This window comes from Dipodomys merriami, unplaced genomic scaffold, assembly GCF_024711535.1.
Source record: "Dipodomys merriami isolate MVZ:Mamm:240054 unplaced genomic scaffold, mDipMer1.0.p SCAF_50, whole genome shotgun sequence".
NCBI lineage: Eukaryota > Metazoa > Chordata > Mammalia > Rodentia > Heteromyidae > Dipodomys > Dipodomys merriami.
This window is the reverse complement of record NW_027206069.1, coordinates 1,312,855-1,338,555: the sequence shown is the minus strand read 5'-3', so window position 1 is coordinate 1,338,555 and position 25,701 is coordinate 1,312,855. Positions and strand designations below refer to the sequence as shown.

Sequence of the window (25,701 nt, the reverse complement as noted above, 5' to 3'; positions counted from 1 at the left end):
CAAACTGGGAGGCAGCTGGAGGTGCAGGTCTGGAGTCCAGATAGAGTTGGAGAGGCTGGAGCTGGAGATCTGATTGACTGTGTCATGTGGATGGATCGTGGGGGTCTGTTCCAGAGGTGGTACGCATAATGGCCACCAGGTATATTCAGTAGATGCCTCAGGGGGAGGGCACCTTGGGGCCCAGAGGAGAGGAGGAGTCTCTATCGGGTGTGCTGAGACTTAGGGAAGAGTTAGATTTAACACTTGTTGGATTTGGCCTCTAGAAGGTTACTAAGGACTCTTCAAGCTCTCCTGAGGGTCCTGAACTCTGGGCCTGGCATTGTCCCTCAGCTCTTCAGCTCGAGGCTAGTGCTCTACTACTTGAGCCACAGCGCTACTTCCAGCTTTTTCTGCTTATGTTGTGCTGAGAAATTGAACCCAGGGCCTTATGTATGCGAGACAAGCACTCTACCACTGAGCCACCTTCCCAGCCCCCTAATTAGTTTATGTTCATGTATCAAAAATGTATTGTGGAGCTGGCTCTGGTGACTCATGCCTATAATCCTAGCTACTTAGGAAACTAAGATCTGAGGTTCAAAGCCAGCCCAGGCAGGAAAGTCCATGAGACTCTTATCTCCAATTGACCACCAGAAAACCAGAAGTAGAGCTGTGGCTTATGTGGTAGAGCACTAGCCTTGAGCTGAGGGACAGCGCCCAGGTCCCAAGTTCAAGCCCCAGGACCACCACCACCAACAAAAAATGTATTGAATATGGGCTGGGATGTAGCTCAGTTGCAAAGTGCTTGCCTGGCAAGTGCAATGTCCTGGGTTCAATCCCCAGTACCGAAAACACACACACACAATACCCAGTACCGAAAACACACACACACACACACACACACACACACACACACACACACACACACACACACACACACACACACACACACACACACACACACACACACACACGCTGGGATGTAGCTCAGTTGCAAAGTGCTTGCCTGGCAAGTGCAATGTCCTGGGTTCAATCCCCAGTACCGAAAACACACACACACAATACCCAGTACCGAAAACACACACACACACACACACACACACACACACACACACACACACACACACACACACACACACACACACACACACGAAGCCCAGACCTTTTGCCCAAGATGTATTGTGGTCTGGTACAATGCACATACCTGTAATTTCAACCTTAAGGAGGCTGAGCAGATGAATCTCAAGCTCCAGGCCAGTCTGAGCTACACACCAAAAACAAGAAAATGCAGCTGGGTGCCGATGGCTCACGCCTGTAATCCTAGTTACTCAGGAGGCTGAGATCTGAGGATCCTGGTTCAAAGCCAGCCCAGGCAGGAAAGTCCCTGATACGCTTATCTCCAGTAAACCACTCAGAAAGCCAGAAGTGGTGCTGTGGCTCAAGTGGTAGAGCACTTGTCTTGAGCTTAAGAGCTGAGGGACAGCACCTAGGCCCAGAGTTCAAGCCCCATGGCTGACAAAAAAAAGAAAAAATCCTGTCACAACCAAAGACTAAGAGAACCTTGAACTCCAGAAGAGGCCCATAGGAACTGCAGGGCCTGAGACCTGGACAGAGCATCCGGGAAAACTGATGTAAATAGCTGGGTGCTGGTAGCTCACACCTGTAATCCTAGCTACTCAGAAGGCTGAGATCTGGGGAATCAAAGTTAGGGAACCTGGGCAGAAAAGTCTTTGAGACTAGGTCTCCAAAATAACCAGCAAAAAGTGAGACTGGAAGAGTGGCGCTATCCTAGTAAACAGGTCATTCAAGTTTATGGCCCTAATTTCAGCAAAACAATACACAATTAGATTTCCACAAAACTAATATAAATAGCATACTAAAAGGCTTTCAGCAGCTGGGCACCAGTGGCTCACACATGTAATCCTAGCTACTTAGGAGGCTAAGATCTGAGGGTTATTGTTCAAACCAGCCTAGGCAGAAAAGTCTGTGAGACTTTGTTTTGTTTTGTGTTTTTGGTCAGTTGAGGGGCTTGAACTCTGGGCCTGGGTGCTGTCCCTCAGCTCAAGGAGCCCTTTACCGCTTGAGCCACAGTGCCACTTCTGGTTTTCTAGTGGTTTATTGGAGGTAAGAGTCTCATGGAGGGCTGGGAAGGTGGCTCAGTGGTAGAGCGCTTGCCTTGCATGCATGAGGCCCTGGGTTTGATTCCTCAGCACCACATAAGCAAAAAGAAAAAAGCCGGAAGTGGCGCTGTGGCTCAAGTGGTAGTGCTAGCTTTGAGCTGAAGAGCTGAGGAACAGCGCCCAGGCCCAGAGTTCAGGCCCCATGACTGGACCCCCCCCAAAAAAAAGAAAGAAAAAAAGAGTCTCATGGGCTTTCCTGCATGGGCTGGCTTTGAACCGTGATCCTCAGATCTCAGTCCCCTGAGTAGCTAGGATTATAGGTGTGAGCCACCGGCGCCCAGCCTGTGAGACTCTTTACCTGCAGTTAATCACCAGAAAACTGAAAGTGGCACTGTGGCTCAAAGTGGTAGAGCACTAGCCTTGAGCAAAAGAACTCAGGGACAGTGCTCAGGTTCTGGGTTCAAGCCCCACGACCAACAACAACAACAAAAATAATAGATTTTTTTAAAAAAATGAGCTTTGAAGACACTGTGCTGCATAAAATAAACCAGCTACACAGTGACACATCTTACAGAATTGCACTCATATGAACTAAGGAAATTGAAACCATAGAACAGAAGTGGAAGGGTGCTTGTGAGGTGGAGGTGGGGAGAAGGGAGGGACAGGGTTGGTATTTAGTGGGCTTGCTTGCAGTGCCACACTGCAGTAAGAATATCCTTAGCACTACGGAATGGTAATAGTATAAATGGTTAAAATGGCTACTTGTTTTGTATATGTGTGTTGGTGCTGGGGTTGAGCTCAGTGCCTGAGCATTGTCCCTGAAGCCTTTTTGTTCATGGCTAGTGCTCTAGTGCTTGAGCCAAAGCTCCATTTCTAACTTTGGTGCTTAATTGGAGAGAAGAGTCTCATGGATTTCTCTCGGGGCTACCAAGTTGCTATCCTCAGATCTCAGCATTTTTTTTTTTTTTTTTGGTTGGTTATGGAGCCTGAACTCTGGGCCTGGGCATTGTCAGCATTTCAGCTCAAGGCTAGTGTTCTACTACTTGAACTACAGAGTCACTTCCGGCCTTTTCTGCTTATGTGGTGCTGAGGAATCGAACCCAGGGCCTCATGCCTGCAAGGCAAGCGCTCTACCACTGAGCCACCTTCCCAGCCCCAGATCTCAGCATCTTGCCCAGGCATGAGCCTTGGGCACCCAGCAAAATGGCTGCTTTTTAAAATGGAAGAAGTGGGCAAAGCTGTCTTGCAGTTACAGGACCAAACATGGCATCATCACCTCCATGAGAGACTTTAGCTTCAATTGTTGCAAGGTGGTTCAAAGACTACTTAGGTTAGAATCGGAATATCACAGTTTGTAACTCCTCTCTCTCCTCATAATTCCTGCCTCCTGGGCAGATGGAGGTAGTCATAACACCTGTTTTACCAGGAACAATGTATATCCACCTCCAGAGGGGACGGGACATTCATGTCTGAGGTGATTGGGATAGTTTAGAATAGTTTAGAACCAAGGGGGATAAAACTTTTTTTTTTTTTGTCATGGGGCTTGAACTCTGGGTCTGGGTGCTGTCCCTATCTCTTCAGTTCAAGGCAAGTGCTCTACCACTTGAGCCACAGTGCTACTTCTGGTTTTCTGTGGTTAATTGGAGATAAGTCTCAGGTACCTTCCTTCTTGGGCTGGCTTTGAACCACCATCCTCAGATCTCATCTTCCTGAGTAGTTAGTAGTTAGGTTTACAGGTGTGAGCCACCGGTGTCCGGTGAAAAACCTTTTTTTTTGTTTTGTTTTGGGTCCGGTCGTGGGGCCTGAACTCTGGGCCTGGGCGCTGTCCCTCAGCTCTTCAGCTCAAGGCTAGTACTCTACTGCTTAAGCCATAGCGCCACTTCCGGCTTTTTTTCTTTTTGCTTATGTGGGTGCTGAGGAATGGAACCCAGGGCCTCATGCATGCAAGGCAAGCACTCTACCACTGAGCCACCTTCCCAGCCCTTTTTTTTTTTTTTAGGTCGGTTGTGGGGCTTGAACTCTGGGCTTGGGCGCTGTCCCAGTGCTCTTTCAGCTTAAGGTGAGCACTCTACCGCTTAAGCCACAGTGCCACTTCTGGTTTTCTAGTGGTTTATTGGAGATCAGAGCCTCACAGACTTTCCGCCCGGGCTGGCTTTGAACCCTGATCCTCAGATCTCAGCCTCCTGAGTAGCGAAGATTATTGGTGTGAGCCACCAGCGCCGGCTGAAAAACCTTTTTTTTTTTTTTTTTTTCTTTTTTTTTTGGGTCCAGTCATGGATGGAGCCTGAACTCTGGGCCTGGGCGCTGTCCCTCAGCTCTTCAGCTCAAGGCGAGCACTCTACTACTTGAGCCACAGCACCACTTCCTGCTTTTTTCTTTTTGCTTATGTGGTGCTAAGGAATCGAACCCAGGGCCTCAGGCATGCAAGGAAAGTTCACCACTGAGCCACCTTCCCAGCCCCTGAAAAACTTGTTTTTTTTTTTTTTGTCAGTCGTGGGGCTTGAACTCTGGGCCTGGGCGCTGTCCCTCAGCTCTTCAGCTCAAGGCAAGCGCTCTACCACTTGAGCTACAGCGCCATGGTTTTTTGGTGGTTTATTGGAGATAGGAGTCTCACAGTCTCTCCTGCCAGGGCTGGCTTTGAACCGCGATCCTCAGATCTCAGCCTCCTGAGTAGCTAGGATTACAGGCGTGAGCCACCAGCGTCTGGCTAGAGCACTCGTCTTGAGCTGAAGAGCTGAGCGACAGTGCCCAAGCCCAGAGTTCAAGCCCCACGACTGACCAAAAAAAAAAAAAAAAAAGTTTGGGAGACTCCTTTCAGTCAGTAGTTGGTTGCACTGTCATCCCAGTGACAAATGGTAGCACAAAAAGGAGGATTGAAACCCAGGCTGGCCATGGCATAAAGCAAGACTTTGTCAAAGGGGCTAGCCATGTGACTTTAGTGACTGTTTAGTAAACAGGAAGCCCTGAATTGTGTTTGCCACACAAGGCAAACACAAGTTTGCTCTACTGGTACTTACTGAATTTTATTAGTGTGAATAGCACATAAAGCATATCAAAAAGCATAAATCCAAAGTGCTGTGATTATAGGTGTATACTACCACCCTTGCCAGTTACCAGTCATCTCTTCTCCAAACAATTTTTTTTTTTTTTTTTTTGCCGGTCATGGGGCCTGAACTCTGGGCCTGGGCGCTGTCCTTCAGCTCAAGGCTAGGACTCTACCCCTTGAGCTATAGCACCACTTCCAGCTTTTTCTGCTTATGTGGTGCTGAGGAATCGAACCCAGGGCCTCATGCATACAAGGCAAGCACTCTACCACTGAGCTACCTTCCCAGCCCCTTCTCCAAACAATTTTGATCTAGTTTCTGTCTCTAATAGGTTAGGTGTCCTAGCATTCATTATGTATTGAGGTTATCTGCTATGTATTTTTCGATCTAACTTACTTTGTTTAGTACATCTTTTGAAATTCTTTCATGTTGTTTCAGGTATCTGTGGTTTGTTCCTCTCTACTCCTAAGTTCTGCTCTGTTGTGTGTCTGCCATTAACAGTTCTCTACATGTACATCTGGGGGACTATTCCTTCTTGTATAAGACCACATAAACATGCATTTTTATTTCTTAATAAATACTGGAGGAGAATTGCTCACATGGTAAATGTGCAATTAACTTTGAAAGAGCTACATCTGACCTTCAGGGCATGAGTTACTGCCCTGAGTAGGTAAATTAAAGACATACTGTTTTGGGAACTATTAGCTAGCTGACAATAATCCTTACCTGACATTAATTCTTTTTTTTTTTTTGTCGGTTGTGGGGCTTGAACTCTGGGCCTGGGCGTTGTCCCTTAGCTCTTCAGCTCAAGGCGAGCGCTCTACCACTTGAGCTACAGCGCCACTTCCGGTTTTCTGGTGGTTTTATTGGAGATAGGAGTCTCACGGTCTCTCCTGCCCGGGCTGGCTTTGAACCGCGATCCTCAGATCTCAGCCTCCTGAGTAGCTAGGATTACAGGCGTGAGCCACCAGCGCCCGGCTCTGACATTAATTCTTAGGTGGGTGTCATATTTAAAAACAACCCATTAGCTGGTGGCTCATGCCTGTAATCCTAGCTATTCAGTAGGCTGAGATCTGAGGATTTAGGTTTGAAGCCAACGTGGGCAGGAAAGGCCATGAAACTTACCTCCAATTAACTACCTAAAAACTAGAAGTAGAGCTGTGGTTTAACGCGGTAGAGTGCTTGCTAGCTTGAGCAAAAAAGCTCAGAGACAGTGCCCAGGCTCTGAGTTCAAGCCCCATGACTGATATCCACCTTCAGTAGTGTTTTCTGCAGACTCCTATAGCACTTGCTCTGTACCCTTCTTAGTCATTAGTCCTGCCAGTAGAGCTGTTCTTTCTTTTCTGTTCAACCATCAACTCCTAAGTGGGACGTTTGTATCATTAGGTCTTACTCGTTCTTATTTTAGGGAAAAGCATATTCTACATGTTCATGTACTCACCTTCCCGTTAGTTTCTTGTGCTTAAAGTTTGTTTTTGAGAGGAAAGGCCTATGGTCTTCTGGAAAATTCAGTGATTGTAGACCTCTGACTGCTGAGGAAAGGGAAGTAGCCTTCTTGTGAAAAATCTGTTCTCAGGTGCAGCTGTGAGTCAGTCCTTTTTGGATTTCTAAATGAGCAAAGTAAGCTCTTGGAAAGACCCTTGCACACCTTGAAACAGGTGCAGTTAGAGTGCTGCTGGAGGCTCCAAGCAGCTGTCAACTTCCCAGCAGAATCTGGAAGGCCTGAGAGCAGCTGTGGGGAGGCATCCAGGCAGGGGTATCAGCCACATTTTCCTGGTCCTGAAAGCATGTGCACAACTAATTCCTCAAAAGATAAACAAACACTGCTTTTGCTTTTGTTATATTGAGTGATTTGTTTTGGATGGAAACACATTCAGAATAAGTGGTGTTATTGTGGAGTTTTTAATTTTCACCTTACAGGTTTTTTTGTTCTTTTCTTTTTGCCAGTATGGAGTCTTTCATTTAGTTTGTTCTTCTGATTCAAGTTTAGTAGGGGAAATAAAGGGATTAAGTTAGATTAGATGAGATTTGAGGAAGAGATTCAGTAGAGGAGATAATATGTGGCAAGTATAAAGTGATGAGTTGGTGCACTGTCAACTATGTGGAAGTCTGTGCCAGGAGGTAGTGAGCAAGCCCATCCTTCCTCTGGTACACAGACATACAGGAATTGTTCATTTGTTTTTTTCATTGGTGCTGGGGATTGAATCCAGGACTTGAGGCATGGTAAGCAAGAAGTAAATGCATTCTTTTCCTCTCACTGTCTCTCTTGAGGAGCACGAGGAACATCCTGGATTTCAGTTCAGCTGTAGGCTTACTGGGCAGGGTCTCTGCTGCTGAAACCTTCCTCCAGCTCTTTTCTACACTAGTTGTTTTCCTGTTTGGAAGACCCTAGGTGCCTGAACCGCAGTCCATCTATTTATGCTATTGTGTAGCTGGGACATCAGGATCTTATTACTGCACCCAGCTTTTTATTCGTGGAGATGAGATACCTAAAATTCTGTGCCCAGACACTAGTCTCTTGATCTCAGCCTCCCAAGCTGCTAAGGTTACAGGTGAGAGCCACTAGTGCCTGACTCCAACAACAGTTCTTTTTCTTTCTACTCTGTTTTGATTTTTGGCAGTACTGGGGTATAAACTTAGGTCTCCATATTCACTCCGCTTGCTTCCTCAAAGCTGACACGAAAACTTGAGCCATAGTTCCAGCCCAGCTTTTTGCTGATTATTGAAGACACAGTCTTTCCTGTCCAGGAGGCTGGCTTTTTGAATCACAACCCTCCAGGTCTCAGCCTCCTGAATAGCTAGGCTACACGTGTGAGCCACCGGTATTCAACGAAGTCTGGAGTTTCTCATGTCAGCAGGAAGTAGTGAACAAAACAAAAACACAGGATGATGAGATGAGTGAAAGAACACAAGTTAGGTAGAGTGCTTTACTAACACCAGTGCAAGGCTCTGATACCCCAAACAAAAAGCAAACAACAACAACAACAACATTATCACAGCCAATGGAGAATTCCCAGTAGCATATCCAGAAAGTTTTTAATAGTTGGCAAAATGGGAGATGTATTAATCCTAGCTACTTGGGAGATGAAGGTTGAAGGATCACACAGTTCCAGGCTTACTCTAGCCAAAACTTACTTTTTTTTTCTTTCTTTGGGCCAGTCGTGGGGCTTGAACTCAGGGCTTGGGCTTCTTCTGCTCAAGGGCTAGCACTCTACCACAGCACCACTTCTGGCTTTTTCTGTTTATGTGGAATTGAACCCAGGGCTTCATGCATGCAAGGCAAGCACTCTACCACTGAGCCACCTTCCTAGTCCCTTCCTCCCCCCCAAAAAATTCTTGAGATTCCCAACTGGATCAGTGGCTTGGCAGAGTGGTACATGACTGTCACCCCAGCCATTTAAGAAAACACAAAGGGGCTGGAGGTGTAGCCCAGCGGAAGGGTGCTTGCCCGGTACGCGCAAGGCCCTGGGTTCGGAAAAAAAAAAAAAAAAGAAAACACAAATAAGGGGCTGGCTGGGAAGGTGGCTCAGTGGTAGAGTGCTTGCCTTGCATGCTTGAGGACCTGGGTTTGATTCCTCAGCACCAACCACATAAGCAGAAAAAGCTGGAAATGGTGCTGTGGTTCAAGTGGTAGAGTGCTAGCCTTGAGCTGAAGAGCTGAGGGACAGTGCTCAGGTCCAGAGTTCAGGCCCGAGTTCAGGCCCCATGACTGACAAAACAACAACAAAGAAAAACAGAAACAAGGAAACACAAATAAAATTGTAGGCCAAACCAGACTCAAGACCCTCTCTCTCTCTCTCTCTCTCTCTCTCTCTCTCTCTCTCTCTCTCTCTCTCTCTCTCTCTCTCTCTCTCTCTCTCTCGCACACACAGACACACACACACACACACACACACAGCTGGCGGGGTGGCTCAAGTACTAGCAAATGCAAGGCCTTGAGTTCAAACTTTAATACCATAAAGAATTAGCCATGGGTTCTGGTGGCTCACACTTGTAATCCTAGCTACTCAGGAGGCTGAGATCTAAGGATCGCAGTTCAAAGCCAGCCCCAACAGTGAGTCTCTTATCACCAATAAACCACCAGAAAACTGGAAGTAGCACTGTGGCTTAAATGGTAGAATACTTAAGTATAACTAAACTAAAAAAAAAAAAAAACTAAGCCCATATTGATGCAAATGATTAAAATAAGGCAGAGGTAGAGGGAAGACAAATCAGCCATACAGATGAATTCCAAGTCATTATAAATGCCCCTCTCCTGGACTTGTGGTCTGTGCTTGGTGACTTGCTTCCTGAGACAGTATGTGGCAGGAGGTGCAGGGCAGCGCTTTAGTGGTTAAGGCTGCCCTGTGAGCTGGAGGTGCTGAGGATGGCTGGCCCCTGTGGGTGCCAAGGGCACCCATGCAGACTTTACAGGAATTAGGGCCAGATTGTGGTTGTTCTCATGCTCATCTGCAATTCTACTTAGCATGCCTCCTTTCTCAGTTTCTCAGTTACGGACCACTGTGCTAGATGTTGGGGGCCTATTTCTCTGCTCTCCTCACCATGCTTGTACTTTATGGTCTCTTCGCAACCTCCCGAAAGTAATGGGGCTGTCATTTATATTAGATCAGTTTTTACTCTTATGTCTTTGTGATTCTGCATACCAGAGTTGAGTCATGTAATAAATTTTCCTGTTCAGTCTTTTGTTGGGAGCGAGTCACTGTCTGGTTTTTACCTCCTTTGTAGAGTTGGCATGCATTCAGCCCCAATCGTTAGCTTGGTTTCTATGTGACTGGTGCAGCCTTGAAGGCGTCTCCCCGCCTGCTGGTCCTATGAGCTGTCTGTGTCATGTGACATCCTCCTTCTCAACTGGGTCCCTTTGTTCTGATTGAGCACATCTTCTAGCAGTTGGAGGTTGCTGGTGACATAAAATGTTTTGGGTTGTGGTGTGTCTGTTCTTACATTGAGAATTTGACTGACTCTAGAACTCTAAACTAGAAACAATTTCCCTTCATAGTTTTGGAGGCATTTATTTGCTTCTGGCTTCCAGATAGGTGATACGTGAAACAACTTCTGGTTTCCTGGTGGTAATTGGAGATAAGAGTCTCATGAACTTTCCTGCCTGGGCTGGCTTTGAACTTCCATCCTGAGATGGTGTGAGCTACCAGTGCCTGGCCAGTCTTATTCCTTCTATGTGATTGGTTGGTGTGTCACCCTCTCTGGGAGCAGGGAGGGTGCTCTTTTGTCACACTATTTTTTTTTTTTTGTCGGTCGTGGGGCTTGAACTCTGGGCCTGGGTGCTGTCCCTCAGCTCTTCAGCTCAAGGCGAGCGCTCTACCACTTGAGCTACAGCGCCACTTCCGGTTTTCTGGTGGTTTATTGGAGATAGGAGTCTCATGGTCTTTCTTGCCCGGGCTGGCTTTGAACCGCGATCCTCAGATCTCAGCCTCCTGAGTAGCTAGGATTACAGGCGTGAGCCACCAGCGCCCGGCTTTGTCACACTATTTTTATTTTTACTTATTTTTTATTTTTATTTTTGGTCAGTCGTGGGGCTTGAACTCTGGGCCTGGGTGCTGTTCCAGAGCTCTTCAGCTCAAGGCGAGCGTTCTACCGCTTGAGCCACAGTGCCACTTCCAGTTTTCTAGTGGTTTATTGGAGATAAGAGTCTCACGGACTTTCCTGCCCGGGCTGGCTTTGAACCCTGATCCTGAGATCTCAGCCTCCTGAGTAAGATTACAGGTGTGAGCCACCAGCGCTCGGTGAGTCACACTATTGTTATTAAATTTTTCTTTCCATCTGGAAGCTGGTGGCTCATGCCTATAATTCTAGATACTCAGGAGGTTGAGATCTGAGAATAGTTTGAAGTCAATCTCAGCAGCAAAGACTATGAGACGCCTATCTCGAGTTAAGCACCAAAAAACCAGAAGTAGAGTTGTGGCTCAAGTGGTAGAGTGCCAGCCTTGCATGAAAAACCTATAGAATAGTGCCTGGGTCCTGAGTTCAGCCTCAGTACAATTTTTTTTTTCTTTCTTTGGCAAAGTCCTATCTCTATTCGTAGAATAGTGTCTTGCATAGCTCACTAAACATTTATTGAAAGAATGGTATTATTGTGTCTGATGAGTTTTGGGATCCACCCATTTTTCTCTATGAAGTGAAGGTCTGGTTCTGCAAACCAGACCCTGGTTGAGGGCAGGGGCTGTGAAAATCAGACAGAATAATAGAGGCACATCTTCACACTAAGTGTCTGGGAATAAACAAGTAGGATTGCAGTCTGGGACACAGGTGCAGTCAAGAGATGTCCCCCTTGTATTCACAACACAAGGGAAAGCTATGGAAGTTGGAGAGGTCACTGTTAAAGGTCACAAAGTTCTCAGGCAGTGCTGTGGAATGAGTTCTGAGACAGTCAGGCAAGTGTTTTTGTGAGAGGCCAGCTGTTCTGGGGTAGTAGTTCCTGTTGTCAGTCTACTTGTGCTTACACTCCTCCCTGATCCACTCCCAGGTAACTAACTCCATTTGAACCTGACAGCTTCTACCAGGGTCTTCTGGTTCTTGCTTTCTGCCTGGGGAGCTCCTGTTCTCCCTGCCTGCATTCCTGTACAAGGCAGTCACACTTTTGTAAGCAGCTGGTTGTCCATCCATACTTACAGGTTCCCGTTGTGCTGTTGCGCAGTTAATTGCTATGCTGAAGGCTTTTCTTTTCTTTTTTTTTTTGTTGGTTGTGGGGCTTGAACTCTGGGCCTGAGCACTGCTCTGCACTCTTCAGCTCACGGCGAGCACTCTACAGCTGGAGCCACAGCACTACTTCGGGTTTTCTGTTGGTTTATTGGAGATAAGTCTTCTAGTGGTTTATTGGAGATAAGAGTCTCGGGGAAGCCAGCCGGGCACTAGTGGCTCACACCTGTAATCCTAGCTACTCTGGAGGCTGAGATCTGAGGATCAGGGTTCAAAGCCAGCCCGGGCAGGAAAGTCACTGAGGATTTTCTCCAGTTAGCCAGCAAAAAGCCAGAAGTGGAGGTGTGGTTCAAGTAGTAGAATGACAGCCTTGAGTAGAAAAACTAAAGGACTGTGCTCTGGCCCTAAGTTCAAGTCTCAGTACTGGTACACACACACAGACATACACACATGGTGTGCATGAACGTGCACACATACACACATGAAATGTGTTTTATAATACAAAATGCAAAGATGATACAGTTACTTTTTCTCAACTGTAGATCTTCTTCCCTGCTCAGTTTTTTTTTTTTTTCCCTTAAACTCTGGTCCTGGGTGCTGTCCCTAAGCTCCTTTTGCTCAAGGCTTTGCTCCAGACTTTCCTGCCTGAGCTGGCTTTCAACCTCGATCCTCCCATCTCAGCCTCTTGAGTAGCCAGGATTATAGGTATAAGCCACTGGTGCTGGGTTTGGGTCTTGATATTTTGCCTGAGCTGGTCTGGACCATGGTGCTGCTATTTATAATTCCTGTGTAGTGGGATGGCTGTGCCCCATTTTTAAAATTTTTTTTTGTCAGCCCTGGGGCTTGAACTCAGGACCTAGGAACCATCCCTGCACTCTTTTTGCTCAAGGCTAGCATTCTACCACTTTAAGCCACAGTTCCACTTCTGGTTTTCTGGTGGTTAGTTGGAGATAAGAGTTTCACAGATGTTCCTGCCCAGGCTGGCTTTGAAACATGATCCTCATGTCGTCGCAGTATCAGCTCCTGAGCCTGTGCTGCGGCCCTGGCTGGTCAGTGTAGGAACCTTCTCAATAAAATTGCTTCTTTAATTAAAAAAATAAAAAGAAAGAAACATGATCCTCAGATCTCAGCCCCCATTGTAATTAGGATTATAGGTGTGAGCCACCAGGTCTACTGTGCCCCATTTTTTTTTATTGATTTGAGTTAGTCTTGTGAACTTTTTGTCTGAGCTGACTTTCTTAGTCTCTTGAATAACTCAAGTTACAAGTGTGAGTCACTGTATCTGGTACATTTAAAAATAAAAATCTTCATGTAGAATTTATTTATTTATTGAACCACAATCCTCAGATCTCAGCCTCCTGAGAAGTTAAGATTACATGTGTGAGCCACTGGTATCTGGCTTGTTTATCTTTTACTTTATTTTTTCTATGTTTTAATAGGCAGACAACCTTTTGGGAAAAAACACACAGACACTTGGCTTCTGTAATTCTGTCCCATTTGGGTAGTGTATAAATGACCAAGTCTGGTTGGGTGCTGGTAACTCATAACTATAATACTATCTACTGTGGAGGCTGACATCTGATTTGAAGCCATTCCAGGCAAGAAACTCTGTATGACTCTTATCCCAGTTAATCACCAAAAAAGGTGAAAGTAGAGCTGTGGTTCAAGTGGTAGAGTGCTAGCCTTGAATAAAAGCTCAGGGAGGGCTAGGAAGGTGGCTCTGTGGTAGAATGCTTGCGTAGCATGCATGAGGCCCTGGGTTTGATTACTCAGCACCATATAAGCAGGAAAAGCCAGAAGTTGACACTGTGGCTCAAGTGGTAGAGCGCTAAGCCTTGAGCCTAAGAGTTGAGGGACAGTGCCCAGGCCTAGAGTTCAGGCCCCATGAACCCCCCCCCCCAAAAAAAAAAAAAAAAAAAGCTCCTAGCGCCTAGGCAGGACCAATACACAAAAACAATTCAGGCCGGGTGCTGGTGGCTCACCTGTAATCCTAGCTACTCAGGAGGCTGAGATCTGAGGATTACGGTTCAAAGCCAGCCTGGGCAGGAAAGTCCGTGAGATTTTTTTTTTTGGGGGGGGGTCTGGTCGTGGGACCTAAACTCTGAGCCTGGGCGCTGTCCCTCAGCTCTTCAGCTCAAGGCTAGAGTTCTACCACTTGAGCCACAGCGCCACTTTCAGCTTTTTTTTTTTCTGCTTATATGGTGCGGAGGAATCGAACCCAGGGCCTCAAGCATGCAAGGCAAGCGCACTACCACTGAGCCACCTTCCCAGCCCATTATCTCCAATAAACCACTAGAAAACGGGAAGTGGCGCTGTGGCTCAAGTGGTAGAGTGCTCGCCTTGAGCTGAAGAACTCAGACAGTGCCCAAGCCCAGAGTTCAAGCCTCACGGCTGACCAAAAAAACCACCAAAACCCAATTCAGATGTAAACTAGAAAGTAACCCCATGTATCTGCAAAGGAAAAACAACAGTCCTGAATGTAGTATATACTCAAGATTGAAAGCAGGAAACATGTTTATATTCACCTATAAATGCAGCTTTCACAAATGTTTGCTGTTTAAAGATATGACAGCAATGTAACTTGTAATAAAGTGTCTGATGTTCTTCTTTTTCCATTCTAGAATGTATGACAACATGTCCACAATGGTATATATAAAGGAAGACAAGTTGGAGAAGCTTACACAAGATGAAATCATCTCTAAGACGAAGCAAGTCATTCAGGGGCTGGAAGCTCTGAAGAATGAGCACAACTCCATTTTACAGAGTTTGCTGGAGACACTGAAGTGTTTGAAGAAAGATGATGAGAGCAACTTGGTGGAGGAGAAATCCAACATGATCCGGAAGTCCCTGGAGATGCTGGAGCTTGGTCTGAGTGAGGCACAGGTACGGTAGAATCAGCTCAGTGTGACTGTGAATGTTATGGAGACCTCATTTGTTTTTGAAAAGTTTTTTTTTTTTTGTCGGTTGTGTGGCTTGAACTCTGGGCCTGGGCGCTGTCCCTCAGCTCTTCAGCTCAAGGCTAGCTCTCTACCACTTGAACACAGCACCACTTGCGGCTTTTTCCGCTTACATGGTGCTGAGGAATCGAACCCAGGGCCTTGTGCATGCAAGGAAGCACTCTACCACTGAGCCATCTTCCCAGCCCCTCCCACTAATTCTTAAGTAAAGCTCAGCACATTGAACCTTGGCTTTTCTCTTAACCTTGAGCTTAGGTAGTAAATGAATGAGGCAGAAGAGGGACTGCTGGGAAGAGCAGTTTCATAAAGGAAGTAACCAAGTTGGGCCATAGGGGCTCACACCTATAATCTTAGCTCAAAGAAACCTAGTACTGAAAAGGGCTGGAGTTATAGCTCAGTGGTAGAGCACATTTCTACGCATGCACAAGATTCTAAGTTCAAATTGCCCCCCAATGCAGTCACATACATCAGAGGAGAGGTGTCTATGATAGTCCTTGCTGTGCTCCTATATAGAATGAACAAAAATGTATTTTGTAGATCCTTTGAACATGTGATACTCAGAAAGAGTGAAGGGAAGGAGAAGCAAGCAGCAGATTGTACTTAACCACTGACACCACTAGAGCTTATGCATCGTGTATGGATGGGGAACCTGTCCTGTGGCATCCTGCAACATGTCAGTGTCTCTTCTGCTTAGGTCATGATGGCGTTGTCAAATCACCTGAATGCTGTTGAGTCAGAGAAGCAGAAATTGCGTGCTCAGGTTCGTCGTCTGTGCCAGGAGAATCAGTGGCTGCGGGATGAACTGGCCAACACGCAGCAGAAGTTACAGAAGAGCGAGCAGTCTGTGGCCCAGCTGGAGGAAGAGAAGAAGCACTTAGAATTCATGAACCAGCTAAAGAAATACGATGATGATATTTCTCCCTCAGTGAGTGCCTCTTTTTTTTTTTTTTTTTTGGCCAGTCCTTGGGCTTGAACTCTTGAGCTTCTTTTGCTCAAGGTTAGCACTCTACCACTTGAGCCACAGTGCTACTTCAGTGTATGTGGTACTAAGGAATCGATCTCAGGTCTTAATGTATGCTAGGCAAGCATTCTACCACTAAGCCACATTCTCAGCCTCTTTCTTTTCCTTTTTTTTTTTGGCAGTACTAGGGTTAGAACTTCAGCTTGCTAGTCAGGTACTGTTTGCTGAGCCATGCCTACAGCTTTTTGAGTAGATTTTTTGTTTGGGTCTGGTCGTGGGGCCTGAACCCTGGGCCTGGGGCTCAAGGCTAGCACTCTACCACTTGAGCCACAGTGCCACTCCGGCTTTTCTCTTTTTGCTTATGTGGTGCTGAGGAATCAAACCCAGGGCCTCATGCATGCAAGGCAAGCGCTCTGCTACTGAGCCACCTTCCCAGCCCCTGAGTAGATTATTTTTGAGGTAGGGTCTTGCTTCCTGCTTGGTGTCCATGTGGACCAAAATCAGCCTATTTTATTTATTTGTTGTTGTTTTAGTTGGTCATGGGGCTTGGACTCTTCAGCTCTAGGTGAGTGCTCTACCACTTGAGCCACAGTGTCACTTCCAGTTTTCTGGTGGCTAAATGGAGATTAGAGTCTCATGGACTTCTAACTTCTGCCTGGGCTGACACTGAACCTTGATCCTCAGATCTCAGCCTCCTGAGTAGCTGGGATTACAGAGTTGCACCTGGCTGTTTTTTTTTTTTTTTGGTCAGTTGTGGGACCTGAACTCTGGGCCTGGCGCCATCCTTCAGCTCTTCATCTCAAGGCTAGTTTTCTGCTACTTGAGCTACAACTCCACTTCTGGTTTTCTGAGTGGTTTATTGGAGATAAGAGTTTCACAGGGCTGGGAAGGTGGCTCAGTGGTAGAGCGCTTGCCTTGCATGCCTGAGGCCCTAAGTTCGATATCTCAGCACCACATAAGAAAAAAGCTGGAAGTGGCCTTGTGGCTCAAGTGGTGGTAGAGCACTAGCCTTGAGCTGAAGAGCTGAGGGACAGTGCCCAGGCCCAGAGTTCAGGCCCCATGACGGGGACCCCCCACCCAAAAAAAAAAAAAAAGTTTCACAGCCTTTCCTGCTTAGGCTGGCTTTGAACTGTTTGTCCTCAGATCTCAGCCTCTTGAGTAGCTAGTATTATAAGGGTGAGCCATCATCATGATCCTGTTTTTTTTTTTTTGGGTCCGTTCCTGGGGCCTGAACTCTAGGTCTGGGCTCTGTCCCTCAGCTCTTCAGCTCAAGGCTAACTCTCTACCACTTGCGCCACAGCGCCACTTCCGGCTTTTTTTTTGCTTATGTGGTGCTGAGGAATCAAACCCAGGTCCTCAGGCATGCAAGGCAAGCACTCTACCACTGAGCCATCTTCCCAGCCCCATGATCCTGTTTTTGATCTTAAAAACTTGTAGCCTTTCCCAAGGTTTTTTTTTTAAAGTCTTTAATTTTTTTTTTTTTTTTTTTGCTGGTCATGGGGCCTGAACTCTGGATCTGGGCGCTGTCCCTCAGCTCTTCAGCTCAAGGCTAGTGCTCTACCACTGGAGCCACAGCGTCACTTCCGGCTTTTTCTGTTTATGTGGTGCTGAGGAATCGAACCCAGGGCCTCAGGCTTGCAAGGCATACACTCTACCACTGAGCTACCTTCCCAGCCCTGACTGGGAAGGTAGCTCAGTGGTAGAGTGCTTGCCTTGCATGCCTGAGGCCCTGGGTTCGATTCCTCAGCACCACATAAGTAAAAAGGAAAAAGCTGGAAGCGGTGCTGTGGCTCAAGTGAGATAAATTGCTGAGGGACAGGGACCAGGCCCAGAGTTCAGGCCCCATGACCTACCAAAAAGAAACAAAAAAAAAAAAAAAGATTTTTCAGGCAAGATATGTAATACTGAGAATAAAACGTGCTCTGGTCTCTTTTGTAGGAGGACAAAGATACTGATTCTACCAAAGAGCCGCTGGATGATCTCTTTCCGAATGATGAGGATGACCCAGGCCAAGGAAGTGAGTGGCAAGTGGTGTGCTGTGCTGTCAGGTTGGGTGTGTCATCGTGTTGAGTGGTGCTTTCCTTCCCTTTGAGGACACACTTGTCAGAGTTCAAGCCTTAATGCAGACGCCTGCTGCACAGATTCCAAGAACAGGATCACCCCCCCCCTTTTTTTTTTTAAGGCAAAGTTTTTTTTTTTTTTTTTTTTGGTCGGTCGTGGGGCTTGAACTCTGGGCCTGGGCACTGTCCCTCAGCTCTTCAGCTCAAGGCGAGCACTCTACCACTTGAGCTACAGCGCCACTTCCGGTTTCCTGGTGGTTTATTGGAGATAGGAGTCTCACGGTCTCTCCTGCCCGGGCTGGCTTTGAACTGCGATCCTCAGATCTCAGCCTCCTGAGTAGCTAGGATTACAGGCGTGAGCCACCAGCGCCCGGCAAGTTTTTTGTTTTTTGTTTTTTGTTTTTTGCTTATCAATTAAAGAATATAATTGTACTGAAAACAAACATAATACTAATTTTCAGTATGAAGAGTTAATTTTTACAAAAATTTTTATTTTGATTATGTGATTACATAAATTTCACAAATTTCATAGTATTGTGAGATAGTGATACTTAGTAAGTCACAAACACATTCTAACCTTCATGAGGCAAATTGTCATTATCCTGGTCTATAAAGTTTGTAATTCTACGAGCTTTGACAGTACAGCTATTTCTTCCACATCAGGTGATACATACATTTCTGTTTGTTTGTTTGTTTTTTGGTTCGGTCATGGGACTTGAACTCTGGGCCTGAGCTCAGCTCTTCCGCTCAAAGCTAGCGCTCTACCACTTGAACCACAGCACTACTTCCGATACATACATTTCTTTCTCTTTGCTTCGTGTCAGCTGTTCCCTCTATCCATCTCATTCCCTCCCTCTCATCGCTGCTTTGGAGTTGTTTAGTTTGTTTTCATCATTGTCCAGTGCAGCTGTTGGGGTCCCGCTGTTGTATGTTTTCTCCTGTTTGCCTCTGTTTCTGTGTCTTCTAGTTTCACTCAGATGTGCACATATATACCATATATGTGGTCAGCAGCATGGGGTCATTTTGTAATGATACGACAAGATGAGTGGAGGTCCTTTGTTTCTCCAGTCTTATTTTCTCCTTACATTTTGGATTTAACATCCACATATCAGGGAGACCATGTGTTAAGGCAAAGTCTTGGTGTGTAGTCTAGGCTAGCCTTACACTTGAGATCACCTGTCTCAGCCTGCCAAATGCTGGGGTTATAGGTGGATATCACCATGCCTGATGGGATTGCCTTTTTTCCCCTAAGACTTAAAGTGTTCGTACATGAAAGGATATAGTAGTGTGCACGCACAGTGTACATGTGGCTGTGGGTCCTTGCAAGGTAGGAGTCAGTGCTGCTGCTTCTTAGTCTGACACCTAGTAGTCTCATGGCATTGTAAACCAACAGAGTGCCGTCCCTGACCAGTCGTTCCTCTTTCCCAGCATGTGCAGAGGTACCCAGAAAAGACTGTTAGCATAGGGGTCAGCTTGAACCCGGTAGTGGGGAAGTGTGGAATTGGCTGGCCTGCACTGTTTTTCTTGCACCCTCTGAAGTGTGTCTTCTCTGAGCAGTTCAGCAGCAGCATAGCAGTGCTGCTGCCGCCGCCCAGCAAGGAGGCTATGAGATTCCTGCACGGCTGCGCACGCTCCACAACCTGGTGATCCAGTACGCATCACAGGGGCGCTACGAGGTGGCTGTGCCACTCTGCAAGCAGGCCCTGGAGGACCTGGAGAAGACTTCGGGCCATGACCACCCTGATGTGGCCACCATGCTCAACATCTTGGCCTTGGTGTACAGGTAGTCCTTTGGTTTTTGCGCTGAATTGAAACTAGAGACAACTTTAGCCAACTTGTACTTAGAAATAGGTTTTAGAAATCATGTGACTCATTCTTATGATATTTATCTTCAAGTAGCCTTAATCTCCAAGTACTCAGCCAGCTCGGTCATCCTGACCAGGAACAGAGGCTGCCTGTGCCCGCACCCATGCCTTTCTGAGATAGCCTATAGTACCCCCAACTGGGCCAGTTGAGGTGTGACTTTTGGCCCAGGATTTCTTTGGCCTGGGATGGCCTTTCTACCTTGCCTGTCAGTGTCGACCCCACCTCCTAAGGGCCTGGACTCTCTCTCCTTTTGAAATCCTGGATTCTCCTTACAAAACCTTTGCCTCCTCTGCCTCTTTCATCCCTGTGGATGGGCACCCATGGGGATTTGTGGGTTCTGAGCCCTGTGGACAGAACAAGTCTGGCCTCTGGGCAGGATGCCGTGTGTGGGCTTGTGTGAGCGTATGTGAAGGCAGGAGTCTGGAGATGGGTCCTGAGCAGAGTAGGGGTGGGGCAGTGTGGAGAAAGAGAGATTGGCCCAGAACTTGAACAGTACTTTGCTGCCATCTGTAAGGATGGGTGGGTTTTTAAAGGGATATTTGAAAGTTGGTAAAAATAAAGGGGGGCATGGTTGTGAAGATCGAGGTTCAAAGCCATTTTGGGCAGAAAAGTCCATGAGACTCTTATCCAATTAATCAGAAAAAGTTGGAAGTGGTGCTATGGCTCAAGCACTAGCCTTGAATAAAAGGAGCTCAGGGACAGCACCCAGGTGGAGTTCAAGCCCCAGGATCTGCCAAAAAAAAGGGATGGGAGGGAAAAATTAGGAGGATGACATTGTCCAAAAAGAAATGTACTTTTTATCTGACTTAAGTATAATTGTATCCCCCCTGTATATTACCTTTAAAATAAGAATAAAAAAATTAAAACACAGAAAAAGGATTTGGGAGTCTGGGTATATAGCTTAGTGGTAGAGCTTGAGTTTAGCATGCATAAACCTAAGTTTAATCCCTAGTACCAATAAATAGCTAGTTAGATTAGATTGATTGATTTAGTAATTTACATCTAAGCATTTAATGTATTTTTCAATTTAGGGATCAGAACAAATACAAAGATGCAGCTAATCTACTGAATGATGCTTTGGCTATCCGTGAAAAAACTTTGGGCAAAGATCATCCCGCGGTTGGTATACTTGATTCAGTCTTTTACTTTTGATTTTCCCTAGTATTTTTTTGTCCAGTTCATCCCACGTCAAGCTCCACAGGGAGGTCTGAGAGCAGCCTTGTCCCCAGCAGGCTCAGGTAGTGACAAGCTTCTGTGGCAGCTACTCTGATATTTACATACGCTAGTCACTTCTGATTTGTTGATGGCCACTGCTTTGAATGGGTCACCAGCTGTATTTCTGATCTATAATCAAATTGCATGTCCTTCTTTAGATTTGTCCCCAAGAGTTTATATTGTGTCTTTATTAGAATCTGGTCGGACTTGTAGTGATCTGTTTTGATTGGAAAATTAAAAGAAATCCAGTTCATGTTGATTTGTTTAATTTTAGAACATGTTCTAATTGGTACTTGATGTGATCTACCTCACATTACAGTGACCTCACCCTCTTATCCCATGAGGAAGCTTCACTGTATGTAGTGTGTTGTGGTTCTTTGTGGCATTCTGTGTTGGCAGGTGGCAGCAACTCTGAACAACCTTGCTGTGTTGTATGGTAAACGAGGGAAGTACAAGGAGGCTGAGCCTTTGTGCAAAAGAGCCCTGGAGATCAGAGAGAAGGTATGACATGTGAAGGATTCTTCTCTGAGATTTTTGTGTCTAAGTTCTGAACACTGATATGTCACTACCAGTTTTTGACTGAAAGCAACTCGTTTGAAAAAGAAGATAGTGGGGCTGGGAAGGTGGCTCAGTGGTAGAGCGCTTGTCTTGCATGCATGAGGCCCTGGGTTTGATTCCTCAGCACCACATAAGCAAAAAGAGAAAAGTTGGAAGTGGCGCTGTGGTTCAAAGTGGTAGAGTGCTAGCCTTGAGCTAAAGAGCTGAGGGACAGCGCCCAGGCTGAGAGTTCAGGCCCCAAAACCGGACCTCCCCCCCCCCAAAAAAAAAAAAAAAAGAAAAAAGAAAAAGCAGATAGTCCCCAAAGGCCAGTCAGTCTACCTCCTGCTCAATCAGTGCATGAGGCCCGTGTTAAGTGCATGAGAGGGGTGTGTGTTGAGGAAAGGTACACTCAGTGTGCAGATTACTATTTCTGTAGTGGCCCAGAAACAAGGAGGCTCTGAGCTGTCCATATACAGTGTAGGGACATTGCATTTGACAGTGGTATGTGCTTGTCAAAGAAGATGCTTCAGTTTAGAACTGAGTTCACCACATGCCCTTTAAGGAAATGAAGTAATTACCAGTTATCAGTAGCTCACACCTGTAATTCTAGCTACTCAGGAAGCTGAGATCTGAGGATGGCAGTTCAAAGCCAGCTCAGGCAGGAAAGGCCAAGAGACTTTTTTTTTGGTTGGTTATGAGGCTTGAACTCTGGGCCTGGGTGCTGTCCCTCAGCTCTTCAGCTCAAGGCTAGTGCTCTACCACTTGAGCCACAGCGCCAGTTCTGGCCTTTTCTGCTTACATGGTGCTGAGGAATTGAACCCAGGGCCTCATGCACGTGTGGTGAGCACTCTACCATTGAGCTACCTTCCCAGCCCCCGAGAGACATTTTTGTGCTGATCCTACAGCTTGAACTCAGAGCCTGGGGACTGTCCCTGAGCTTTTGTGCTCAAGGCTATCACTCTACCACTTGAGCCATAGCCTCACTTCTGGCTTTTATGGTTAATGAGAGATAAGAGTCTCATGGAATTTTTTGCTTGGGCTGGCTTTGAACTGGAGTCCTCAGCCCGCAGCCTTCTGAGTAGCTAGGATTACAGGTATGACCTACCATCTCCTGGCCCCAGCAAGACTCTTATCTCTCCTACCCAGGCGCCATTGGCTCATACCTGTAATCCTAGCTACTCAGGAGGCTGAGATCTGAGGATCGCAGTCAAAGCCAGCCTGGTCAGGAAAGTCCATGAGACTCTTATCTCCAATAAGCCACTCAAAAACCAGAAGAGGCGCTGTGGCTCAAGCGGTAGAGTGCTTGCCTTGAGCCGAAGAGCTGAGGGACAGCACTCAGGCCCAGAGTTCAGGCCCCACGACCGGACCCAAAAAAAAAAAAAAAAAAAGAATTCTATGACAAGGAATTGAGAAAGAAAAAATGAAAAAGGACTAATTGTCAAGTTACATAGGGGGTTGGAGGTATGGCTCAGGTGGTAAAGCATCAGCCATTGAGTGAGAGTCTCAGATACTGTATTTGAGTCCTGGTCTCAGACAAAAAAGAAATCAAATTATATAGGTAATAATTTATTATATTGCTATATGCATGGTCTTATGAAGTAAAATGGTCAGATTTATGTGGGCTGTGGTGTTTTTGTGGGAGAGTGGCATTTTTCATACACTGATTTTTTTATATTCAGGTTCTGGGGAAAGATCACCCTGATGTTGCCAAGCAGTTAAATAACTTGGCCTTACTGTGCCAGAATCAGGGCAAGTATGAAGAAGTAGAATATTACTATCAAAGAGCCCTGGAGATCTACCAGACAAAACTGGGGCCAGATGACCCCAATGTGGCCAAGACGAAAAACAACCTGGTATGTGTTGGGTGGGCCAGGGTCCCTTGCTCTCCAAAGTCTGAAGGCTTTGTAATTTCATCTGTAGATAGAATGTGTGCTTCATTTACATATGAAGGCACTGAATATTTTTATTTTATTTCAAGGCATCCTGCTATCTGAAACAAGGAAAATTTAAGCAAGCAGAAACATTGTACAAAGAGATCCTTACTCGTGCACATGAGCGGGAATTTGGTTCTGTGGATGGTAAGAAATATGCTCCTGTTTTTAGCAGTACAGTGATTTTTCAATTGGGTGTGTGGTGCCTCAGATGTGTTATCCTAGATCCTTGGGAAGCTGAGAACTAGAGGATTGAAGTTTAAGACCTCAGGCAGAAGCCGGGTGTTGGCTCACCCCTGTAATCCTAGCTACTCAGGAGGCTGAGATCCGAGGAGCGCAGTTCAAAGCCAGCCCAGGCAGGAAAGTCCGTGAGACTCTTATCCCCAATAAACCACTAGAGAAACCGGAAATGGCGCTGTGGCTCAAGCGGTAGAGCGCTCGCCTTGAGCTGTAGAGTGCAGGGACAGTGCCCAGGGCCCAGAGATCAAGCCCTGATGACTGACCAAAAAAAAAAAAAAAAAAAAAGACCTCAGGCAGAAAGGTTTGTGAGACCCTCTTCTCAGCCCATAGCTGGGCACAGTAGCACATGCCTATCATCCCACGTTAGGTGAAAAGTAGAGAATGGGAGGATTAAGGTTATAGGCTAGCTGGGCAGAAAAAGTCTTCAAGACTGTCTGCTATGGAGGGAAGTATGAAACCATATCTTAAAAGTAAAGGCTCTACTAGAAGAAATCATGTTGAGCTAGGTAAGCCAAGAGCAAAGAGACAAACAGTAGGTACACGGTCTCCCTGATAAGTGGATGTTAAATCCAAAGTGTTAGGTGATACGACAAAATTAACAGGACTTAAGAAACAAATAACTTCCACTCATCTGGTCGAATCACTACTAAATAACCCCATGCTGCTGATCACATGTATGGTATATGTGTGTACACTGGAGGGGAACAGGAAGATGACACAGAACTAGAGGGAATCAGGGAAAAACATGTAACAGCGGGACCTATCAGCTGCACTGGACATTGACCAAAATGAACTAAGCAACTTAATGGCAGTGATGGGAGGGAGGGAACAAGTGGGAAAGAGGGAACAGCTGATGCTATGCAAAAGAAATGTACATACCACCCAATATGGAAGAAATAACTATCGCAAAGCTCATAGAACTCATAAATGTTATAGACCGTGATAGACAGTTTGCTCCAGGAAAGTTAGAATGTGTTTGTGACTTTAACTGAGCATCACTATCCCACAATACTGTGAAATTTGGGAAATTATGTAACCACTTAATCACAATAGAAAATTTGGAATAAAAAAAAGTAAAGGCTCTGTGTGTGTGTAGTGGTAGAGCATTGAAGCCTCTGAGTTCAGACCTCAAGACTGCATAAGAAAAGAAAAGTAACTGGAGTGGAGGAGGGCTGGGTGGTTAGCCTCTGGTTTTCTGTTCTAAGGGGATCTGATCAGCTGGGCAGCAGAGCAGGAATCTTAGCCTCTTGTTAGAGCATCATGCTGGGCAAAGAGAATTTAAGCTGGCTGGGAAGGTAGCTCAGTGGTAGAGTGCTTGCCTTGCATGCAAGAGGCCCTGGGTTCGATTCCTCAGCACCACATAAGAAAAAAGCCGGAAGTGGTGCTGTGTCTCAAGTGGTAGAGCACTAGCCTTGAGCTGAAGAGCTGAGGGACAGCACCCAGGCCCAGAGTTCAGGCCCCACGACCGGACCAAAAAAAAAAAAAAAAGAGAATTTAAGCTGTACTCAGCCTCATAGGCTCTGCTGACACTCTAGATAGCCCAGGTGAAATACTTCCAAGTGTTTTGTGAGCAAAATTATCAGGCCTAGCACCTATGTAGACATGTTGGATTCTTCATTTCACTTCCACAGCGCTAGTCATATATGGTTGTCTTCTTCCTATGTCTTCTAATCCATGAGCTTTTTCTGGGGCTGGTAGGTGGCTCAGTGGTAGAGCGCTTGTCTTGCATGCCTGAGGCCCTGGGTTAGATTCCTCAGCACCACATAAGCAAAAAGAAAAAAGCCGGAAGTGGTGCTGTGGCTCAAGTGGTAGAGTGCTAGCCTTGAGCTGAAGAGCTGAGGGACAGCCCCCAGGCCCAGAGTTCAGGCCCCACGACCGGACCAAAAAAAACAAAAAAACAAACAAACAAAAAAAAAACCAATCCATGAGCTTTTCCTCTAGTGTGAATAATTTTTTTATTTTTTGGTGTTGGTCCTGGGGCTCGAACTCAGGGCCTAGAAACTGTCCCTGACCTTTTTTGCTCAATACTGGTACTCATCACTTGAATCACAGTTCTACTTTTGACTTTTTGGTGGTTAATTGGAGATGAGTCTTATGTATTTTCCTGCCTGGGCTGGCTTTGAACAGCAGTCCTCAGATC

General features: G+C 46.2%; 1 protein-coding gene across 15 annotated transcripts in view; it reads left to right on the top strand.

Annotated features, from left to right (window-relative positions):
* Klc1 (kinesin light chain 1) overlaps positions 1-25,701 on the top strand; it is a 48,046-nt gene that overhangs the window by 4,420 nt on the left and 17,925 nt on the right. For 14 of the 15 annotated variants that reach the window (XM_069997473.1, XM_069997471.1, XM_069997475.1 and 11 more), the window contains exons 2-9: positions 14,413-14,674; positions 15,443-15,673; positions 17,648-17,726; positions 19,327-19,552; positions 20,667-20,754; positions 21,250-21,351; positions 23,070-23,243; positions 23,369-23,468. In XM_069997473.1, coding sequence (XP_069853574.1) covers positions 14,414-14,674; positions 15,443-15,673; positions 17,648-17,726; positions 19,327-19,552; positions 20,667-20,754; positions 21,250-21,351; positions 23,070-23,243; positions 23,369-23,468 — 1,261 coding nt within the window. In that variant the 5' untranslated portion in view covers position 14,413. Of the gene's footprint in view, positions 1-14,412; positions 14,675-15,442; positions 15,674-17,647; positions 17,727-19,326; positions 19,553-20,666; positions 20,755-21,249; positions 21,352-23,069; positions 23,244-23,368; positions 23,469-25,701 lie in introns of those variants that run through there. The other variant, XM_069997476.1, reaches the window with a different exon arrangement.